At 44.7% G+C, this 19574-nt stretch overlaps 1 protein-coding gene and 1 long non-coding RNA gene across 3 annotated transcripts in view; one reads left to right on the top strand and one right to left on the bottom strand.

Moving 5' to 3' along the window:
• Positions 1-3029: 3029 nt before the first annotated feature.
• Positions 3030-19574, bottom strand: part of LOC119704724 — a 29207-nt gene continuing 12662 nt past the window's right edge. The window contains exons 5-7 of the long non-coding RNA XR_005258024.1: positions 19462-19520; positions 3558-3646; positions 3030-3413 (exon numbers count right to left, since the gene is read on the bottom strand). This is a non-coding gene — a long non-coding RNA (uncharacterized LOC119704724). The remainder of the gene's footprint in view (positions 3414-3557; positions 3647-19461; positions 19521-19574) is intronic.
• Positions 5739-18518, top strand: GPR55 (G protein-coupled receptor 55). 2 transcript variants are annotated; one of them, XM_038146361.1, is made up of 3 exons: positions 5739-6111; positions 6891-7117; positions 10622-18518. In XM_038146361.1, exons 2-3 carry the CDS (start codon positions 7098-7100, stop codon positions 11637-11639), a joined length of 1038 nt encoding a protein of 345 aa, XP_038002289.1. In that variant the 5' UTR covers positions 5739-6111; positions 6891-7097; the 3' UTR covers positions 11640-18518. The 2 variants fall into 2 exon arrangements, with proteins under 2 accessions (XP_038002289.1, XP_038002290.1); XM_038146362.1 differs by lacking the exon at positions 5739-6111 and having other exon boundaries at positions 6537-7117.

Raw genomic sequence — 19574 nt, 5'->3', positions numbered from 1 at the left:
GAAGCACAGGAGGGGATCCCTGCCAGCCTTTCCTCCGCCTGTTTTTCCCTCTTTCTCCCAGCATCTCCATGACAAGTCACTCTGTGGTTCAACCCGGGGCTTTGGTGGGACCTGTCCGGACCCTGGGGACAGCAGCGCTGTTGGCAGCAGTTCCCATGCCCTCAGATCCCAGTGCCAGGCCAGGGGACACCGGCTGGGGACATGGACTGGCACGCCCTGGCAGTGCCCTGGGGCTGTGATGGAGCAACGCCACCGCCTGCAGAAACCACAGGGGAAAGCAGGCCAGGCAAACAGGAGAGCTGTGGCTGCGGTGACTGCCATCGCCAGGTGACACAGCCCTCAGCTGGCAGCTCCAACAGCCTGGGGCAGGAACCACTTTGGCCACGCTGTGAGGGACCAGAACTGGAGCCACTTCTCTGCAGTCCTTTGAGCGGCGCCTGACTGGGGCACTGCCCTTAAAACAACGGAATGTGCCTGGCAGAACACGAGCTAAAATGGGAAAGGCATTGTTAAAGAACCAAGGATTTCTCGTTCTTGGGGTTCAGACACTGCTTTGGGAAGTTCTTTGGCCCAAATGTTCCAGTTCAATACAGGACTGCTCCCGCTGTCAGTTTCACCAGCCTTACTACTGAGTTGCTTTTTGAGCAAGGGCAAATCCTTTACTGGCACACCGACAAGACAGGTTGAGGAAGGCTTTTCTGGTTCCAAATTAGACAAACATATGGTATCTGAGCCTGCTGCCTTGGCTAAGGTCACCCAAACATTTGTTTTTTGTTGTTCCACAGGCAAATCTGCACTAGAAGAAACAGTTAAAACCGACCAACACCAGCGTAACATTTGATGTCACTCATCCTTTTCATGAGCTAATTTTTGGAAAAAGATCTTCCCATATATTTCCCATATATATCAATTTTAAAACTTTGCTTTTTGACCTTTAATAAAAGGGGTTGTTTGTTTTGGTTTTGGTTTTTGGTTTTTGGTTTTGGTTTTTTTTTTAATCGAACAGAGGGGATCTATAACATAACAAACCCCACGCTTTTGCCAAAAGAGCTCTATGAAATCAACACCTGAGTGCAAAGATGACATACACTAATGAAACAGGGCACCGCTCAGCTCTGGAAAATGTTCCTTTTAAGCCAATCCAGGATCTGCATTTGACACATATCCATTGCAGTTATAGGCTTGAGTGGGTAGGGCTTTCTTTCCAGAAAAGCCAGTCACTCCACTGAGGAGGGATGGATGAGGAAAAGCTGAAGGAAATGGAAAAAATGTGCTTTCCACACAAGTCAGCTCCTTTCCAAAGCAAGCCATTCAACAGAACTGAGTCTTTCAGAAAGTTCTAGCATCGAGAGTGCATAAACCCTGCAGATGAGGCAGCTCCCAGCCCTGGTGCCAGGCTGGCTGGGGAAGTACAGGAATGACTGTGCAAGGCAAGTGTGCCCTGCAGCTGCTGCTCCCTTGCTGCCCTGGCATCCCTCTGTGCCAGCTGCTGCTCCCTTGCTGCCCTGGCATCCCTCTGTGCCAGCTGCTGCTCCCCTGCACTGCTGGTCAGTGCTCTGGTAGTGCCTGGGGGAATGGAAATGCACAGGAAATCATTTTCATTTTGTGTTTCCCAAGTGCACCGCAAAGGCTGAGAAGAAAATGTTTTCTATGGGAAAAAATCCAGATAACATCACTTATCAGAGTTTATATGGTGAAGATGGGTGAGCATTACACAACTCTGATCTGATCACTGCCTGTGTCAGGAAAAATAATAGTGTGCAGCAACCACACACTGGCACAGGAGTGGTGAGGCAGAGCTGATAAACGTCCTATTTAACTGCTCCCACAGAAGCCTGAGGGCTCAGGAGGCCTGCTGGGAGCTGTGTGGGCCCCTGCACAGGTGCTGGCTCTGTATCCACACCATCCTACCCAGCAGTGCCTTCTGCAGGCTGATTGTGAGGTTCGCTGGCAGGTTCATCCGGAGCCTGGCGTTGGAGCACACCTCCTGTCTCCCCTGGCAGTGCCCGGCTCAGAGAGCACGGCACCTGCAGCAGCACAGCCCAGCTCTGCTGAGCAGCCACAGAGCCCCTGCCCTGCCAGCTGGCACTGCTGGCTGTGCCAGGCAGCCTCGGGGGCACACTGCAAGGGCGCAGGAAGCTCTGCGTGCATTCTTGCACGGTTTCATCAAAGCTGAACTTTACTGGCTGCTTCTTCCTACAAACACCCAAGAAAAATTTCTAGCCTGGTGTTTAGCCCCCCAACCGGAATTACTTTGGCCACACACAAGCTATTCTGTCTCTGCCTAGAGGAGGAAGGGACTGGCCGTGAAGCATGTGTGCTCACGGGCACTGGCCATGTCCAACTGGCCTTGGAGCCTCTGGAAGACAAAACTGAACTGGAAAATGGGATCATCAGCTGTGGACTGTGGGTATCTGAAGTGACTGAGGAGATGGCACCATGCAAGCTTGGTTTTCTGATGGTGAACTTTTGAGTCAGACACAGCTGAAGATGTTCTGGACCATGATTTTGCTCACTCAACCATATTCGTGTGAGTCTGGCTGCTCACCAGACTGCCCAGTTCCTTTCCTCTCATCACACAACCCTGACAAGCCTTTGTAAAGTTTCTCAATAAACCCACCCTCATAGCTGGCCAGCTCCAAAAAACTATACTTTTTGCTCCATCTGGGCTGCCTATAAGTCCTGGCCTCATCTTGAAGAGGCTGAGTGTGGTTGTTCCCTATAAAATACAGCAGCTCCCAGGTTTTCTGGTTTCAAGTTTTGCAGTCTCCTGAACCCAAAAAAAAAAGAAAAAAAAAACCAAACAAAAATAAACTAACAAAAAAAACCAACCAAACAAAAAAAAAACCAAAACAAAACCAAAAAAAAAAAAAAAAAAAAAAAAAAACCAAAAAAAAAAACCCAAAAAAACCAAACCAAACCAAAACAAAAAAACCAGAAACCTGGCTCCATGAGAAAAAACCACAACCCCTGAGCTATTCAGAGCTCCAGCTGCACAGTTAAGATGGCTCACTGTTTGTTAGGCTTTGGTGCTTAGGAAGGTGAGGATGAAGAGGATACTGAGCACTAGTATGGAGTGGAAGGCTTCCAGATAAACAAAACTCTGTGCTCCAACCCAAGTGCAAAACAACAACTTTTAAGCCACCGATGAAAATCAGGCTTGTTCTTTTATTTACTTGTTCCTTAGAGAGAAAGAGCATCACAGTACCTCTTCAGGTAGGTGAGAGCATCCCAAGCTCTTGGCATTTTCCTTTCCAGGGTTTTGCTGCTGCTCAGCTGGAGTTAGATGAAGTCTCCAGGATCTCTCCTCTTAAAAGAAAGCAGCAAATCCCTTTTGGGTTAGCAAGCTGTGGTGGCCCGCTCAGAACAAGACGTGTTGGCTTAGCTCACTGTGGCTATCCAGTCTGTGAAGCCTTTAAAAACACACCAAAATACCAGAAACCATTCACAGCGCAGCAGAAAAGACACCTGAGGGTCAGGTGTCTAAGCTCATCAGCTTCCCAATTCCCCACTGCACGCAGCCCCCTTCCCAAGGACAAGGATAGTTTGTAACTCACCTCCCAGCTCTGCTGAGCAGTGACTTTTCCTGACTCGTTTCACGCTGGGTATTTAAGTCTTGCTAGCTGAGATGATATTTTACATCTGCCTGGGAGAACAAATCACACATTCGTTTGGAATGGCCCAGAAACACATGGGCCCTTCCTTTGAATTTTGATTAATTTGCATTTGAGCAGCCTAATTCTAGATCTGAGACCCAGCTCATTCCATTCTGGCCATTAAGTACAAGCAAACACATAATTCAGACACTTGTGAAAGCTGGACCTCAAAGCTGCTACCATGTATTTTCCACTTAAGAGCAGAATTCGTGTTGGTATAATGCAAATGAATGTGGTTTTGCACTGTATGAACATGTTTCCTCTGAAAGAGATTTTGATTCCTTGAAAACAGCAAATGCTGGTGCCTGACTTAGCAAAAGCAGCACTTATGGCACCAAGAGGATAAAAAGTAGAGAAAGTTCAGCAAACTTTAAAGAAACAACAAACCAACCAAAAAAAACCCCTACTCACCTTTGCCACAAACATTATGCATTTTTTGGTCATAGCCTTCCTTTCAGCTGGATTATGGTTCCTCCAGCCACTATTCATTTGCTAACTGGAACACAATACTGGGAAACAGATAAAGCTGCTAAGATTCATGTCTCTAGGTAGCACAAAAAATATACACCCAGTGCATTTTATTGGTTAATAAAAAAAAACCTCAGAGCCATGCAGCCACCTGGATCCCCAAAATACAGCATTTATCAAGCAGCAGTGCTGGGTGAAAAGACTCTGGAGCACAAAGGCCTCACTGAAATAATTCCTGCTGAGCATATTCATGTACAGCACCTGAGAAACTCCAAAAGCATTCACCAGGAATGGGGGAAACAAGCCCTAGTTTCTCAGCCAATAATGTATCTGCCAGCCTGGGACTGAGTCATTCAGAACTTGCCCTCATTAAATATGCTCTAGATGGAAGTTGTCCTCATTTAAGCCAAAAAGGCCAGCCTGCAAAAAGATGCTTTATGTGCTCACCTATGAGGGGTAAACCCACCACGAATCACAAACATTTGCCAGCTCAGCGAACGTGCAGCTGATGTGTGCAGAAATGCTGATTTTTTTCGTCTAGGTCTGATGCATCAAGTGATACTAAGTGGGAAATTCACAGAGCCACAAGGAATGAAGCTTGTGCTGGGAGTGAAGGCAGCACAAAGTATAAAAATTAATTCTTAAGCTTAGTCTGGAGGATTCCTATGGCGAGGAGATTAAAGAAGCAACCCCATTTCAGCTGCAACATGGCACAGAATAACTTGTTCAAAAGTCACTTGGAATTGTAGGATGTTTGCTTCCTGCTAATATTTAGTTGCACTCTTAAGTTTCTTCCTGTGACTCCAGATTCATTTCAGTCTGTTGCTGAGTTGGAGGCAGACCACAGATCTGAGAAGACAGAAGTTGCAAAGCCCTTGAAACCTCCCAATTCCAGATTGTGTTTCCCAAATTCTATGAATCATGTTGCCTTCATTTCCTCTGCCGCACAGTTTTCTGAGGAGGTTTACATAAACTTTGTTTGGGGTTCTGCTTTTTTTTTTTTTTTTTTTTTTTTTCCCCAAAATCCCGTTTTTAAAGGAGACAGGAAGAAAACTGCAGGTTTTTTCTTCTCCTACCCCTGTGGTACAAATGCTGATGCTTCTTTTTCTCCAGAAAGATGAAATTACCTCCAAAGCTGGGTTGCAATTTGAAAACTGTCACTTAGAGCTGCCTTTCTTCCTGTATTTTTCTGCAAAGGGTTGCAGCATGTCCACGAGTCAGGAGAGGGGCTGTCAACACTAGTGAGCAAGTTTCACACGTGAGCAGAGAGGTTCCAGAAAGCGCTGGAAGCTCATCTCAAGAAAATTTTCTTCTGGCTCATGTGTGACTCACACGTGTAAGGCACTCGTTTGCTGCTCTGTGCGCCTCAGTCTTCTCACAGATAAACATTTGTCTGCCAGCCTGCAGTTATGAATCACACACCTGAGCTGGCTAAAAGTGGCACAAACCCCTGAAATAGTTTAACAGCTGCATGTGTGGAAGTAGCTGTACCTCTCAGAGGCCTCTGAGTGCTTCACTACTGATCCCCAGTATGCAAATGGAGCAGAAACTGGGGGAAGAAACCCTATTTTTATTACAACCTCTCCTACAACTTTCCACTTTCCAGCTCCTCCCCAGCTCAAGGAAAAATTGGAAATTCGGAGGTGGCCACCACAAGCTCACAAAAGCTCTCACCTGCACCACAGCAGGTAAAGGCCAGGCCGCACCTCCAACGTAGAGAGGAATTGCTCCCCACCCTGGTTTGACTACTGACTGGAAACAGCGGAGGATTCAAATCTTTACACTTTTTCCACCTTCACTTGCCTATGTAAGTAGGCACAGAGTGTATTTTGAGACGGGGGAAGAAAAAAAAAAGAGAAGAAAAGAAGGATGTGGTTGTGTTTGCCGCTTAGAACACTGTAGGGCACGGGCTGCAAGAAAACGCTCTCAAGCTCTGCAGAACAGCCTGGACTGAAGCAATGCTGCTGATCTGCTTGCCAGGGTTCAGGTAAAGTAATCCCTGTTTTAGTTATTGACTTCTATTTTTCCACCAATTTAGTAGCAGCATTGATTGTAGACACTTTTTAAGCTGGTTAGATGATTGTTTTTTATGAAGTTCAAACAATAAGGTCAAATGTAGTGTTGTTTAGCTACGAGCAGAAAGAAAGACTTCTGCTTTAGTGATAAATATAAATCTATTCTGTTATAATCAAAATACTTAGGAAAAAAAAATTGTAAGAAATCATCCAGCTACAGGTGAAGTACATGGCAGGAGTGGGACCTGCTGCTCATTGCACTGAGCCATCTTACTCTTCTCCAGTACATCAACGAGAGAATAACTTACGTCTAACATGAATAATGTTCTTGGAAATAAACAAAGCATGTTTCTGCTAATGAAGCTTTCATGGACAAGAATACCCTCAGTGTAACATCTCTAAGCTGTGCTCTCACACAGATTTGTGTCAATCCCAGATGAACTCGGGACCAAGCTGCAAAGAGGAAACCATTCATGAATTCTGCTCTACTGCAAAAAAAACCTAGTGGAGCTATTACTGTAAAACCTTGCTGTTCATTTCCTAGGTCAGAACACCTTTGCAGTTCACTAAACCACAAGCTCCTGCTATGGCAAAACCCAGTTAATGTTTAATGAGTTCAAAGGAAGTGGAAAATCCTCAGCAGGAGAAACAGAACAAATGGAGTAGTGATGACACAGAGGCTGAGCCAGCTAAGGTACACTCTCTTCAGTACTGTTAATTACAGGTTCTTGTATTATCTTTTGGTTTCTAGGAGTTGTCTGAAACAATCCTAAAGCCACAGGAGATCCCTTCAAAAAACCTTTTGAGGACAGAAATTTTCCTCAGAAGACTGGAAAAGAGCAAACGTGGTACCTCTCTTGAGAAGGTGGATAGGAAGGAGTTGGAAGAACTAGATCTGCAATCCTGGCTTTAGTATTTGAAAGAAATATTGGAATCACCCACCAAAGAATCTGTAAGCATGCAGAATTCGAGTCAGTGGTAAGTAAAAATCTGCAGAGATTAATCTGAGAATGACTGAAATAGAAGTTATTTGACTTCCTCTGTGAACCAGTCAGCAAAGGGAGATGGGGCTGTAGGAGGGGGAAACAGGCTTCACACACTACCTCTAATGAACTTCTCATAAGCAAAGGAAACATGAGCAGTATGAAACTTCTGTATGATTCGTGGTACCCACTGAGATTCTAATCAGTGTCTACTCTGTAGGAAAGATGTGTCTGGTACAGTTCAGTATCTTTCAGGATGAGTATTAGCAGTATTTTTACTAATAATTTGGACAATGCAGTAAAGATGATGCTTATGAAATGACTGCAAGGTTATTTGTCAATGAAAATGACTCTTCAAGTGAACCCTTAGCAAACATTACTTAGTCTGGAACAGTTGCAAACAATTCCCATGGGTTACTCAAGATGTGAATTTTAAATTTGAGACAGTAAAATGATAAAAAACCCACCATGTTTTTGACAATCAGACAACTATCGATTTAAAGGCTCTTTTCTTGAAATTAATAATTTTCTGGAGTAATGCTACATGTAATTTGGTACCAATGAATTCTAAAGAAAAGGCATTCAGTGAGGTAGTGATGCAATAAAAGTGGCACCAAACTGTTACAGCAGACCTCTTGTTAGGGGTAGACATGAGCCAAGACACAGACTCTCATGTACCAACGTGAAAAGGGTCCTGGTTTATTCTTCTTTACAGCTTAGCCATCCTGAGTGACTGCAGCAAGCTCCTGCTTTTGGCTTCTCTGACAGACTCTGACTGCTGGAATATGACTGCAAGCCATCCCTAGCTGGAGTATCACTGCAGGCTCCAACTCCATCACACTCAGACTGATCTCACAGCAGATCTGCAGCAGCAGCAACTCTCTTCTTTGTCTTGTTCGTCTTTGTGCCTCTCTGGATCCATCCTTCTTCCTCAGAGCCCCTCTAGGTCCTCTTCCTCCAGGCTCCCCCGACCAGCCAGCCCACCCCTCTTATCACACTTACCTTTATCAGCCACTGCTGTGACCCATTAAGGGCAAGGCTGTTCTTCTTCTTTGGTAATTAGTACAACTGTGATTTATCAGGGGTGAGGTCACTTCTGATCTCTCCTTCTACACCTACACCAAACCTCATACTTTAAAGAGTCACCATGCAGGGTTTTCTGCTACATTTACAAAGCACACCCACTGCTGGGTTGACAGGTGTTGTCACTACCCCAAAATGTTTCATGTCGCCTGATTTTCTCTCGAGGCAGATGGGTGCCCTTGGCCACGGGACAGCCATGCTCACGCTAAAGCTCGTGTTCCCCTGTCCCCTGCCCTGCCCCTCAGTGACAGCAGCATCTCCCCAGAGCGAGCCCTTGCACACACTGCACCAACTCAGCTCCGAGTTCTGTGTGATTTTCTCACTTCTCACACACCACAAACACGTGATTTTCTAAGTAGCTGCCACATATTGCTGGCTCAAATGGGCTGATTCAGCCTCACCCTGATGACCAAACCAAGGTTTTCCCTTTTGCTCTCGTTTCTGACGGATAAATCCGGTGATAACATCCAGCTTTGCTTTTGCTGTTTCCTAAGTTGCCAGCCCAGCTCAGGTGGCTCTGTCCAGCTCCCTGCAGGTGGCAGTGGCACCCAGCCCCTCCCCAGAGGTCACCCTCACTCCCACAGTGGGGTCACACAGCCAAGGACAGTCTCAGTGTTGTGCACCCCCTTAGTAATCCCCACCCAGTCTGTTTGTAATCCTCACCAGCTTCAGGCAACCGTTTCATTACTGAACAGCCCTTGTTCTAAACCCTGCTTTTTCTGCTGCTATCCACTCGTTTCGAGTACACTTTGCTGAAATGCAAGTGCCTAAAATCCTCAGCCTTTCTCTTATATGAAAAGGCAGATACTTCATCAAAGATAAGGGTCTGGTAAGAGCTCTCAAAGACTTATTTAGCATTTTTCTTTCTAAATCCATATGAAGCTTAGGCTCATCAGTTACAGAACTGCTTTAATCACACTTGACACTCTTTCCTACAACAGATGGACTAGACTGAACCTTTTCCAGCCACACTAATAATATCCATACTTTGTAACAACTACTGGGCTGGGCATTCACCTTTAGGTGCCTGTCCTTTCTGTAGTCTGAGCTGGAAATTAATGTTTCACTGATAGAAGCACATTAAGCTCTGAGTGCATTCCATGTCCAGATACAGTTATTTCCATCATCACTCACTGATGCCCACAAGCCATCTGACCTGCAGCACAATGTCAGCATTCCTATGAAATCAGTGGTATAAGAGTTGGCAAAATGCAAGGCTGTCTCCTCAGCTGTTCTCTGTTTCTCTGTATTTTTTAAAATATTTTATTTTAGTCACACACACACACACACACACACACACACACACACACACAAAAGTCCTTCACTAGTTGGTTTTGGTTTCTTTAGCAAAGTTTAGCTCTATTTGGCAGTGCTTAAGAGCTGTCACTGTTCATCCTCCAAAGCAAAGATTCTCCTCTTGATCAAACTCTGCTTAAAGCACCTTCACTTCCTCCTAAAATTTCTTTTGAGACACTTGGTTGGCTGAACTGGACTGGGAACTTCAACTACCAATTTCCTTGGCTTATTAGGACTTCTTGTAGTTTTGATTTAAAGAGCACCTATAAAAAGCACTTTTAAGGCACAGTTTGTTAAAGCATATGTATATTTTTAAAAACAGTGATAAAATTCAAGACTAATTAGTTTTTTTTTTTAAGAATTGCGTTATGAATTTGTCCTGGCTTCCACTTGCTAATCTTTGCTGGATTGTCTAAGATAATCAGTTAAAATTTAAACTGCAACCCCCAAATTTATACAATGCTGAAAGTAAAGCACAAGTGAAAAAACATGCTTACTCATTTTGCACCTAGATAAAAGATCAGTCTTAAGTTGACCTTTTAAAATACTGCATTGGATATAAGCACTGTATGAAACTAAAATATCATATAAATGGGGGTGCAGTAAAAGCACATCAGCAAAAGCTACTGATGCATGGGGATTTAGATATAAGAGTAAAATCCCAGCTATCAGGTCAGCATACCTTAATATGGAATAGTCATTTCATTAATTTCTGTGTAGCACCTAAACTAAGCATAAGTGTTAGGTGGAAACTTCACCAGGTGTACAAATTATTAAAGATAGTCGGTAGTCTTTAGAGTTTTGGAAAATATGTGTTTGAAGGAGTCAGGCTTTTTGATATCTGAATGGGATTATCTTACATGGGAAGGTAATCAGTGGATGCTGACTACTTTCCCCTGAGAACCAGACTCCCTTGTAACGTACCAGGCCAGTCAAATTGGAAATAGAAAGCTCTGTGCTTGAAAGGTTTCACTTTCTGTAATAGACAAAGGCTGACCAAGTGTCCAGCTCAAAACCAAAAAAATTCTAGAACTGTGTTTGAAAGGATCTTGGTTTGGCTTTATCATGGCATCAGCTGTGAGTCTTACACATTTCCAACCCGCTCTCTTTGCCATTTCAGGGCAGAAATGACCAACATCAGTGAGAATTGCAGTTTTACAGCCATTGACAGCTTGGCATGGAGCGTGCAGCTGGGGCTCTCCATCCCCACCTTCATCCTCGGGATGGTCCTCAACAGCCTGGCCCTGTCTGTGTTCTGCTGCTTTTGGAGAAAGCAGACCAAGACCTCGGTGTACATGATCAGCCTGGTGCTGGCAGACGTGCTGCTGCTCCTCTCGCTGCCACCAAAGCTGTACTACTCTGTCACCAGGGTGCCTGGGCTGCTGTGCTCCTTCATACAGGCTCCTTACTTCGTCAACACCTACATCAGCATCTTCATCATTGTCTGCATCACCGTGGACAGGTACATCTGCATAAGGCACCCCTTTGAAGGTCGAGCTAACCAGTCCCCCAGGTGGGCTGTGGTGATCTGCTGCTTCATCTGGGCAGCAGCTTGGATCTGCAGCATCCCAATTTTCGTGTTTCAGAAGAAGGAGCCTATTAAATGCTTTCACAACATGTCAGACCGGACGTGGAGTGTCCCCTTCATTGTTTCTGTGGAAATATTTGGGTTTCTGATCCCGCTTGCTGTGATGGTTTTCTGCTCTGCTCAAACCATCTGGATTCTTCTGAATCACAAAAAGCATGACAAAAAAATGAACGTGGAAGAGAGTGGCTCCTTGCGAGTCATCGTCATCAACCTGGTGGTGTTCCTGGTGTGCTTCACACCCGTCCACCTTGGGATCCTCCTGCAGTGCCTGGTGAGGCAGCACGTGATCGTGGGCTGCAGGATGAAGCAGACCATCAGCCTCTTCCTCCAGGTGTCCATGACATTTGCCAACCTGAACTGCTGCCTCGATGCCATCTTCTACTATTTTGCTGCAAAGGAATTCTGTAAGAAAACACACCTGAAGAGGGTCACTGAGCTGTGTCCTGTCTTTAACCCTTGTGCCATGCGATGGCACTGCCAGCAGTGGGAGAATGCCCCTTGCCAGGACACTGACAGTGTTGTGCCTGACGTGGCAGGGACCCTGCCATAAGGAGAAGGACAGTGTTTCCCCAGTGAATGCAAACGTGTTCCATATTTTTCTTCCCTTTAAAGATAAAGGAGAAAAAAAAGTTAGATTAAGGAACCAGCATTAATAAAGTGACAGACTGACCCTGAAAGAAGCATTAGCCTTGACATTATCTACCAAATGTGAAAAGCTTGCCAGAGGAAAACTAGCCAGATCATGGGAATGCCTTTTAACAGCAGCTTTGGTCATAGCTGCAGCATTTTTCCCTTTACATATGTGGTCAGAAAGGTGTTGCTAAGAGCAAAAACAGAAATAACTGTTTATAACATTTCTAATTTAGAATGGATCTTGGTAGTTAAAAAGCAGTATCCAGCCAGAAGTCACTGCTGGAGCTCCTCTGCTTTGGGCAGCTTGGCCAGCCTGGGACAGCAGTGAATCCTCCCTCCTGGAAGCATCATGGACTGTTCAGGACTGCTAGGAGGGACAGCAGTTTTTGCTCTTCATGGAGGACTTGCTGCCCAGAATAGAAATCCAAGGGACTACCCCAGGCACCAGCCATTCCTGAGCAACAAACTTTCCTGATGACCTGTGCTGAGGAATCATCGTGGCTTTCTCCTGCAATTTTAGATCAGGTCTTGCCCATGTAAATCCAAACAACCTCTTCAAATATGAGATTTAGAGAAAGACTGAATATGTTGAACTGTGTTTCTACATCAGGGCCTTTCTATCAAAGATAGATAACACATGTATTCTTCTGCCTGTCTTCTCGTTCTTTCTTGGACAGGGGAATTAAGAAAGCAAGCCCTGCATCACAGAAGATGAGGGAGTGACTGATAATCTCCTGTCTCCCAGCTAGAAGACTGGACCAGCTCTAACCAGCTCATTCCTTAGGGAAGTCCTTCCAGCTTGTACTGTGCCATTCTCCAAATGTCATTGGGCTTGCCTGAACTCTTCAGGTCAGCACTTCTGGGTTGTCACCACCCTGATGCCATTTGCAGTTTTGGCTCTGACTCGATCTAAAGGTTTCTTTGTTGCAATTTAAGCCAAGCATTTCTTGAACCTTTATCTGGGCATGGTTGGTGCTTGTAGCCAGAAACACTTTCACAAAAAGAAATATTTTTCTTTGCCTTTCTAAAAAGAGATGTGAAAATAGTCTAAGACTGCTGGTAGTCAAGTCTCTGGGGCAGATATTCCACTTATTCAAAATGTGAAAAGAAATTACCTTCTCTCAGTAGCAAATTAAAAAAGAAAGGGGACCAGTTTTGAAAATACAATTTGTTGTCCATCAATTTCCATAGAAATTATTGACTGTGCAAATAGGCAGCTGCACATGTCTTATAGTGGACCTAATATATGAACATTTTAAAACTTGTTAGTACTAAAACTATGACCACAGCTGAGGTGAAAAAATATTTTTAGCATAATCTTCACTGTTTTCCAAAAAGGAGCAAGAGGAAGAGCTTTCCAAAAGAATAGCTTTTCCAAACATTATTGAGTGCCTCCATCACTCAGAAACTTACAGATTTTCAATATGGGTCAACCTTTCTTCTTTGCACATTTCACATTACTTTGCATACAAAATATGTGTGTGAGAAATAAGTAGATTTATTAAATAAACTGTACATGATTTGAAAATACATTTTAATTTCCCAATTTGACAGCAGTATGTAATTCTTTTCTACCTGCACTAGCTGCCTAAAAAATTACTCGGCAGCAGCACCTGTGACCCCTCGCACGAGGCTGGGATTATTAAAGTCAGGGCTAATTAAGCTGCAATAACGGGCAGTGGTGGGAGCCACTGCGAGCCACTGCTCTCAAGGCTCAGTGTGCTCCTGGCTGCAAACCCAGACTACAAAATCTAGAAGTTAAACTGGGCTCTTTTCTTCCCATTTATTGCCAGCAGTGCCACTTCTTTGTTGGCCTAAAGTGTTTTTGTATATAATTTCATCGGTCTAAATTTGCCTGTTGTATAAGTAAATGAGAGCAGCCTCGCTAAGCGTGCTTGAAATTTGAGGAATGAAATGCAAATGAAATTAAGAGAAAGAAGGAAGAGAGCCCGGCTGTGTTGATTTTGCAGGCTGTTACAGCAGTCATGGTTTTTAGCACAAAAGAGCACAGGTCTTTTGAGCAAGAAGGTGTCACTTTCAATTCACTGCTTTTCAAGATGAACTTGCATTCAAATAATACACTTAAGTCCTGCCTTGGACCTGCAGCTAAGAATTCATTTCTTTCTAAATCAGGATTTTACACACGGGCTCCTGTGGGAAATCCACTGTTAACTGTGGAGCATCTCCAGTTGGTTGTATTTTTATACCAGGACAAAGCAATAAAAATCCTTCTGCAGCTTGGAAGATACAAAGCAATTTTGATGATGAATAAAACTGAAAAGCATTTGACGTTTTAAAAACTGAAATCTTCCTGAGCTGATACACATGTTCAGTGGAACAGAAGCAGTTTCTTCTCTCTTGGTGTTATTTTTAATACACAGAAAAGTGATGGAAACCTGAATGTGGACCCCTCACATACTCAGGTCTCCTCCATTGCCTCAGCAGTACTATAAAGTCAAAGAAGCACTGTTTTAGTGGAAAAAAAAAAAAACCAAGTGCTAACCAGAAACACCAAAAACAATGCCTTTAAAAATTACATTTTCAGTTCTGCCCTCTTATGTGAATTGGACAAAACCACGATTGCACAATTAACCACGGACCTTACAGAGGAGCTGTATTTAACATTAATTTTTCTGGACACAGCTATTTCAGGCCACAGGTGAGAATATTCACAGCACAAAATTTGTTTTCCTCCCATTAAACTTCTCCAACTGGGCTAAACCCCACAGGTGTCCACGGCATAGAAGACAGCTGGTTTTTTTGAGGGCATTTTTATCAATGGCAGATTGCTCCAACATTCTACAATTAGCATTTGTTCAACCACCAGTGTGATTCCCCAAGCTGTATTTTATAGGCTCGTACAACTGAAAGACAGAAGAGCATAAAAGTAGTTTGGACAAAATCCCAACCCCCAATTTAAACAAGCAAACAAAAACTCCCAGCAGACAAAACCACACAGGATTTGTTCCCCAAATTCTTTTCCTGTCTCTTTGCCTGCTGGGTTATATCATCTTCATTTCCCTACTTGAGCGCAGAACTCAGTGACACTCCACTAATTTCTGCTGTTATAAAAGTAGCATCGAAACAATGGCAGAATTTTTGAAAAGTTCTGTTGCCCAAGAAGTCCTTTCTGAAAGATTTTCAACAGCAACGATATCAAAAAAAAGGAAATTCAACTGGTTAAATAGCAAGTAGAAGGTCTAATATATGAACTTTTTCTAGCCTTCATATAGTGATGCATGATTTATGAGCTTGAAGGCACCTGAGGGAGGTTCCAAGCCTAGATCCAAGCACTGTTAGTGTCCTGCCTTCTCACAAGGGCCAGAGATGGGCATGGGCCCTGGAGAGTCAGTCCAACATCTTTTCACTATTATTAAATATATTCATTAAAAATATAAACCAGACAATTTTCCATGTGAGGATGAACAACCACAAAGAAAGCCAAATAAATGCCACTCTAGTAGTTTGTCATATCAAGTAATTTCAAGTTTTCAGGAAACTTCAAAGTGAGAAGAGCAGCCATCTCACTGCCTGAGGCAGCCTCTAGAACGTGACAAGAAGCTGAAATGGGCTGGAAGATTGAAACTGATCTTCAGAGAGACCCAAACCTCCCAGGGTATGTCACTCAGGGGTTATTCTGCAACACCACAACTTAGCGTGCCTCAAACACACGCACACAACAGACAAACCCAGGCTACTCGAAGGTACAGACTGTGTCTGTCTCAACAAAGTGGTTTTGCTGAGGTTTTCTCCCTCACATGAATTTTCCACTTCAGACTAGTTGCTCTCTCTGAGTCTTGGGCACACTCTCCATCCTTCCACCCAAACACGAGGAGAGGAGCCGAGCAGAGGCAGTATCCTCTGAGGAGCTGGCAAGTCCAGCAGGGGAAAACAGAGCCCACCTCGCTCCTGAGGGGACTGTCACCTGCCCCGGGAGCCTGCAGGGACCTGCTCAGCACCGCAGTGGCAAATGACAGCAGCCTGAATCCCTCTGTGGAGCCAGGGGCACCGACAGACTTTGGCTGCCACGCACCGAAAGGCTTCCCAAGGACTTCCCACAAGGAAGAGGGGCAGAAACGTGCTTGCCCTGAGCAAACTGAAAAGAAACCTGCCTGTCTGTTATTTACACAACAGCGCAGATGGGAAAGCTGGCTTGGCTGGCTTTCCAATTAGTGTGCTTGCTGGACATGTAGAGAAACACAAACTCCACACACACTGCTCTGGCTGCTCTCCTGGCACTGCCAAAGTTCAGAGCCTGGAGAGAGCAGCCAAAGGCTCAGTTACCAAAAGATGCAGCAACTTCTCTTGCTGTTCAGCTGCTGTGCATGCAGGGGGGAGGAAGGCAGAGGAAGAGGAGCAGAGGATGCCGCAGCAGAGCACAGAGGGTGAGCTGAGCCTGCTGTCAGGGAAAGCATCTGCCTGGGCAGCCTGAGGTGGCTGCAGTCCAAAGACACAAACCTGCTCCCAGCATAAAAGTCACATGAGGTACAGAAAACCCCTCTTTGGCCCCTCTTCTTGCTCAGGGCAAGATTTTGGGTATCTCTCCAGAGGTGTCCCCAAGCTGCTCTGTGGCTGCGCCTGCCCAGCACTCTTAAAATTTGTGCCTTTTGCCACTGCATCTCACACTGTGGCTTTCTTCAGCTGCTTTTGTAAACTCCTTTTGTAAGCAGCTAAAACTATTTCTGGTGTAAAGTTGTGTGGGAAACAGAAGAAACCAAAACCAAAAGCCACCTATTTCTTTAAAGTTATATAACATTAGACTATGGAGAACATTCCGTGAAGGCTCCCGTGCTGCTTCTGCACACATAATTGAATGATTTTCTCTCTGCAAGAAAGCTACTTGCATTGGGAAACCACTCCTAGGAACTGATTGCCACAAAATGGCACTATGCAAAGAGCTTTCACAGCTCTGTAACCTCAGTGTTAGCTCGAAAACTCCAGAGAAATCAAGCTCACCCCTTCCACATGGATACGTCAGGTTCACGCAAGCTATCTTCTATCTTTTGAACATCAGGCCACAGAGACTAAAGCAAGTGTTAGCACTGAAGCACACCTGAAAAGACTGAGAGTAGTTGTATTTCCAGAGTGCCTTTCATGTGAGGAAGTCAGAATGACTGAAAGTGAGATACGATCCCCGCTGCCCAGGCGGCTCTCCAGCAAACACAGGAAGCAAAAAGGTGAGCCAGGTGGGCAGCAGCCAAGCAGCTGGTGTACTTCAGGCCCTGCACGGTGATTTTGTGTTCCTGGAGTGGCACAGTTTATTGCCTTTGGCCCTGCCAAAGGTTTTGCTGTCATTTATTTAATTTTAGAATATATATATATAAAATAAAAACCCAAACACTGGCAGTACTCACTGCAGCATATGGCATGACAGAGGGCTCACCAGAGCCAAATTCATGGTGGACCTGTGGATTTTTAATTCATTCTTCTTTTAATCACTGTCATTTCTGCCTCACCAAGAGGTCTTAGGAGCAGCACTGCTTTCTCCAGCACCCATTGCTCCAAGGTGAGGACTCATCCTGCCAAGAATGAGCTCAGTAACTGAGTCAGACCTGCTGTACATCTGTAAAGGGGCACCAGGATGACATCCACATTGTCTCCTTTACACCACCTGACACACTTCACTGCAAAAACCCCTCAGGCAGCACCTGGCAGCCTTTCCTCACCCTGCCCGCTGTCCTTGCTCACGCTGCCTGGACTGAAGGTCACGGTGCTCACTCATTTAAAGATGAAAGGCAGAGCTGTGGGGAGGCAGGGCATGCTTGCAGACCTCATGAGAACTCTCAGAGCTTGCCCAGGGTGCAGGTGTTTTGAAACAAACACATCCTACTATTTATCTTCTCCTCACCCCAGCTCGGTGCTTCTGCAAGTCTTCCACTGGCCAGGTTTTCAAGCCCCATTTCTGGAGATACATGCAGTGGCCAGCTCCCTATGGGGCAAAGAATGTCCCAGAGGCATGAGAATGAGATTTCCCATGAGAAATCCCATCCACACAGCCACCTTGCAGCCTGCTCCGTGGCACCCAGCTCGTGCCCAGAGGTGCTGCCCAGGGCAGGCAGCTGCTGGAGAGCCATTACCTCTGTGGGAGGTTTGAAAAAGCAGGTGGTTTTCCCCCACTTGCTGAAGCACAGCAGCTTCAAGGACAGTTGGATTTCCACGTTTAAAAAAATAGGGGAAAACACCTTCTTCTGTTCACATTAAAGCTGTAGTCTACTCATTCTATTTTCATATTTCTGACACCTGGAAAATCACACTTATGAGTGAGAGAGGTTGTTAATCTTCATTCCAACCAAGATGGAATTCACCCAGTTCAGCACGTGGGTGAAGTCCAGTTGTAGTTCTGGGAACTGCAAACACCACGGATGCCCACGATCACCACATCAATCCAAACCCACCGTTTTCCCTTTTTAAAAGTGTGATTTAAGGTAAACCCACGAGACATTCCTGTGAAAGCTAAGAGAGAGAACAGAGAAACTCTGCAGGCTGTCTGGCCCTATGAGCTATATATTTTTAAAAGTCTATGTTTTATCTTTTGTGCAATGTGCCGAAATGAAACCCAAGTTTCATTTTGGCACAGCAGTGCCAGTGCTCAGTGCCCCTCTCCAGCTTCCCGGAGGTGCTCTCTGCAGCTTTATTTCACAGCTGCATTTTGCCACTCTCTGAAGAGGGAAACAGCTGCTCCCACCCCAAGCAATGCCCCCTCCTGCAGTGTCAAATCCAGAAACAAGTGAGAGTCCCCCAGCAGACCCTGAAGAGCTTCTGGCATCTGTAGCTAGAAACTCAATATTTTAACTTCTGGCTTGCCCCCAACAAGCAGCACCCTGCCCTCCCGAGGACAGCAGGGTGTTTGGGCATCTGGGCTCTCAGAGCAGCTCTCTGTGGACTTGGATATCTGCATCCTGCAGATGAAACCGTACAGATGCTTATTAAGCATCTCTGCCACCCCAATCAACTCATTACTGGAAAAGATGCAGCCAATAATTATGCCAGATGCTAGCTGAGCTCTGGAAAGGAGACCACACACGACTGCCCTCGTAGGTTAATGAGAGTTCAAACAACCATGAGGATCTGTATCAATCTACTAATTGCCTGGTGTTACTGGAAAAAAAAATAAGTTTTTGGTGTTTTTCTAATTCCTTTGATCTGTTTATTTGCTGTGTTACTATGGCTCATTTCCCCTTCACTCAGGTTGACACTGGCTGGGTAATTTTTCTCAATATTTCATCATACAAAAAAAAAAACCCAAAAAAACAAAAAACAAAACAAAACAAAACAAAACAAAAAAGACACACCCCCAAAAAAACAAACAATCAAAAAAACCCCAAAAAACCAAGAATATGCCATGTCTTTTAAAAGGGCCTAATACCTCCCCTTTGAACCTTTTCCAGACAGTGCCTTTTCTCTGCTACTCCAGGTCTTACCCAAAGGCAAGCAATTCCAGCCCAGTGAAAGCAAGACTTGCTCTCTGTTCCTACAGCTGTTGAAAAATTTGCTGAAACACTGCAAAGCTGACAAAACAACTGCACTGAATTCTTGCAAATCTTTGTCCTTCTATTCCCACTGCACTGAATTGTCCTAGGTGTGCCCAGCATGTAGCAGTTCCAATAAAATCAGAGATCTCTGCATGTTTCCAGCTCTCTCCTTCTCATGTACTGAGATCACACTGCAAAGCCAGGCCCTGTGACATAATTGCCTTGAAACCATAGATCCCTTGGCAGCATAAAATATTGAAATCTTACCTCTGGTGTGATTCTTTTAGGGTTTTTTTGTTGTTTCTTTTTCAGTGTAACAACAAGCCCTAAATGTAATAAAGACAGTAAAATTGTTAGAAAAAGTATCACCTTTAAAACCC

The sequence above is a fragment of the Motacilla alba genome, chromosome 9, assembly GCF_015832195.1.
Source record: "Motacilla alba alba isolate MOTALB_02 chromosome 9, Motacilla_alba_V1.0_pri, whole genome shotgun sequence".
NCBI lineage: Eukaryota > Metazoa > Chordata > Aves > Passeriformes > Motacillidae > Motacilla > Motacilla alba.
Note: the sequence above shows the minus strand (reverse complement) of the source record. Positions and strands in the feature narration are given on the sequence as shown.

Excerpts from the sequence above, each read along its gene's own strand:
- GPR55 (XM_038146361.1), top strand. The coding sequence starts at position 7,098 with ATGCAGAATTCGAGTCAGTG. Across the intron at positions 7,118-10,621 it reads ATGCAGAATTCGAGTCAGTG|GGCAGAAATGACCAACATCA; the intron begins GTAAGTAAAAAT and ends TTGCCATTTCAG.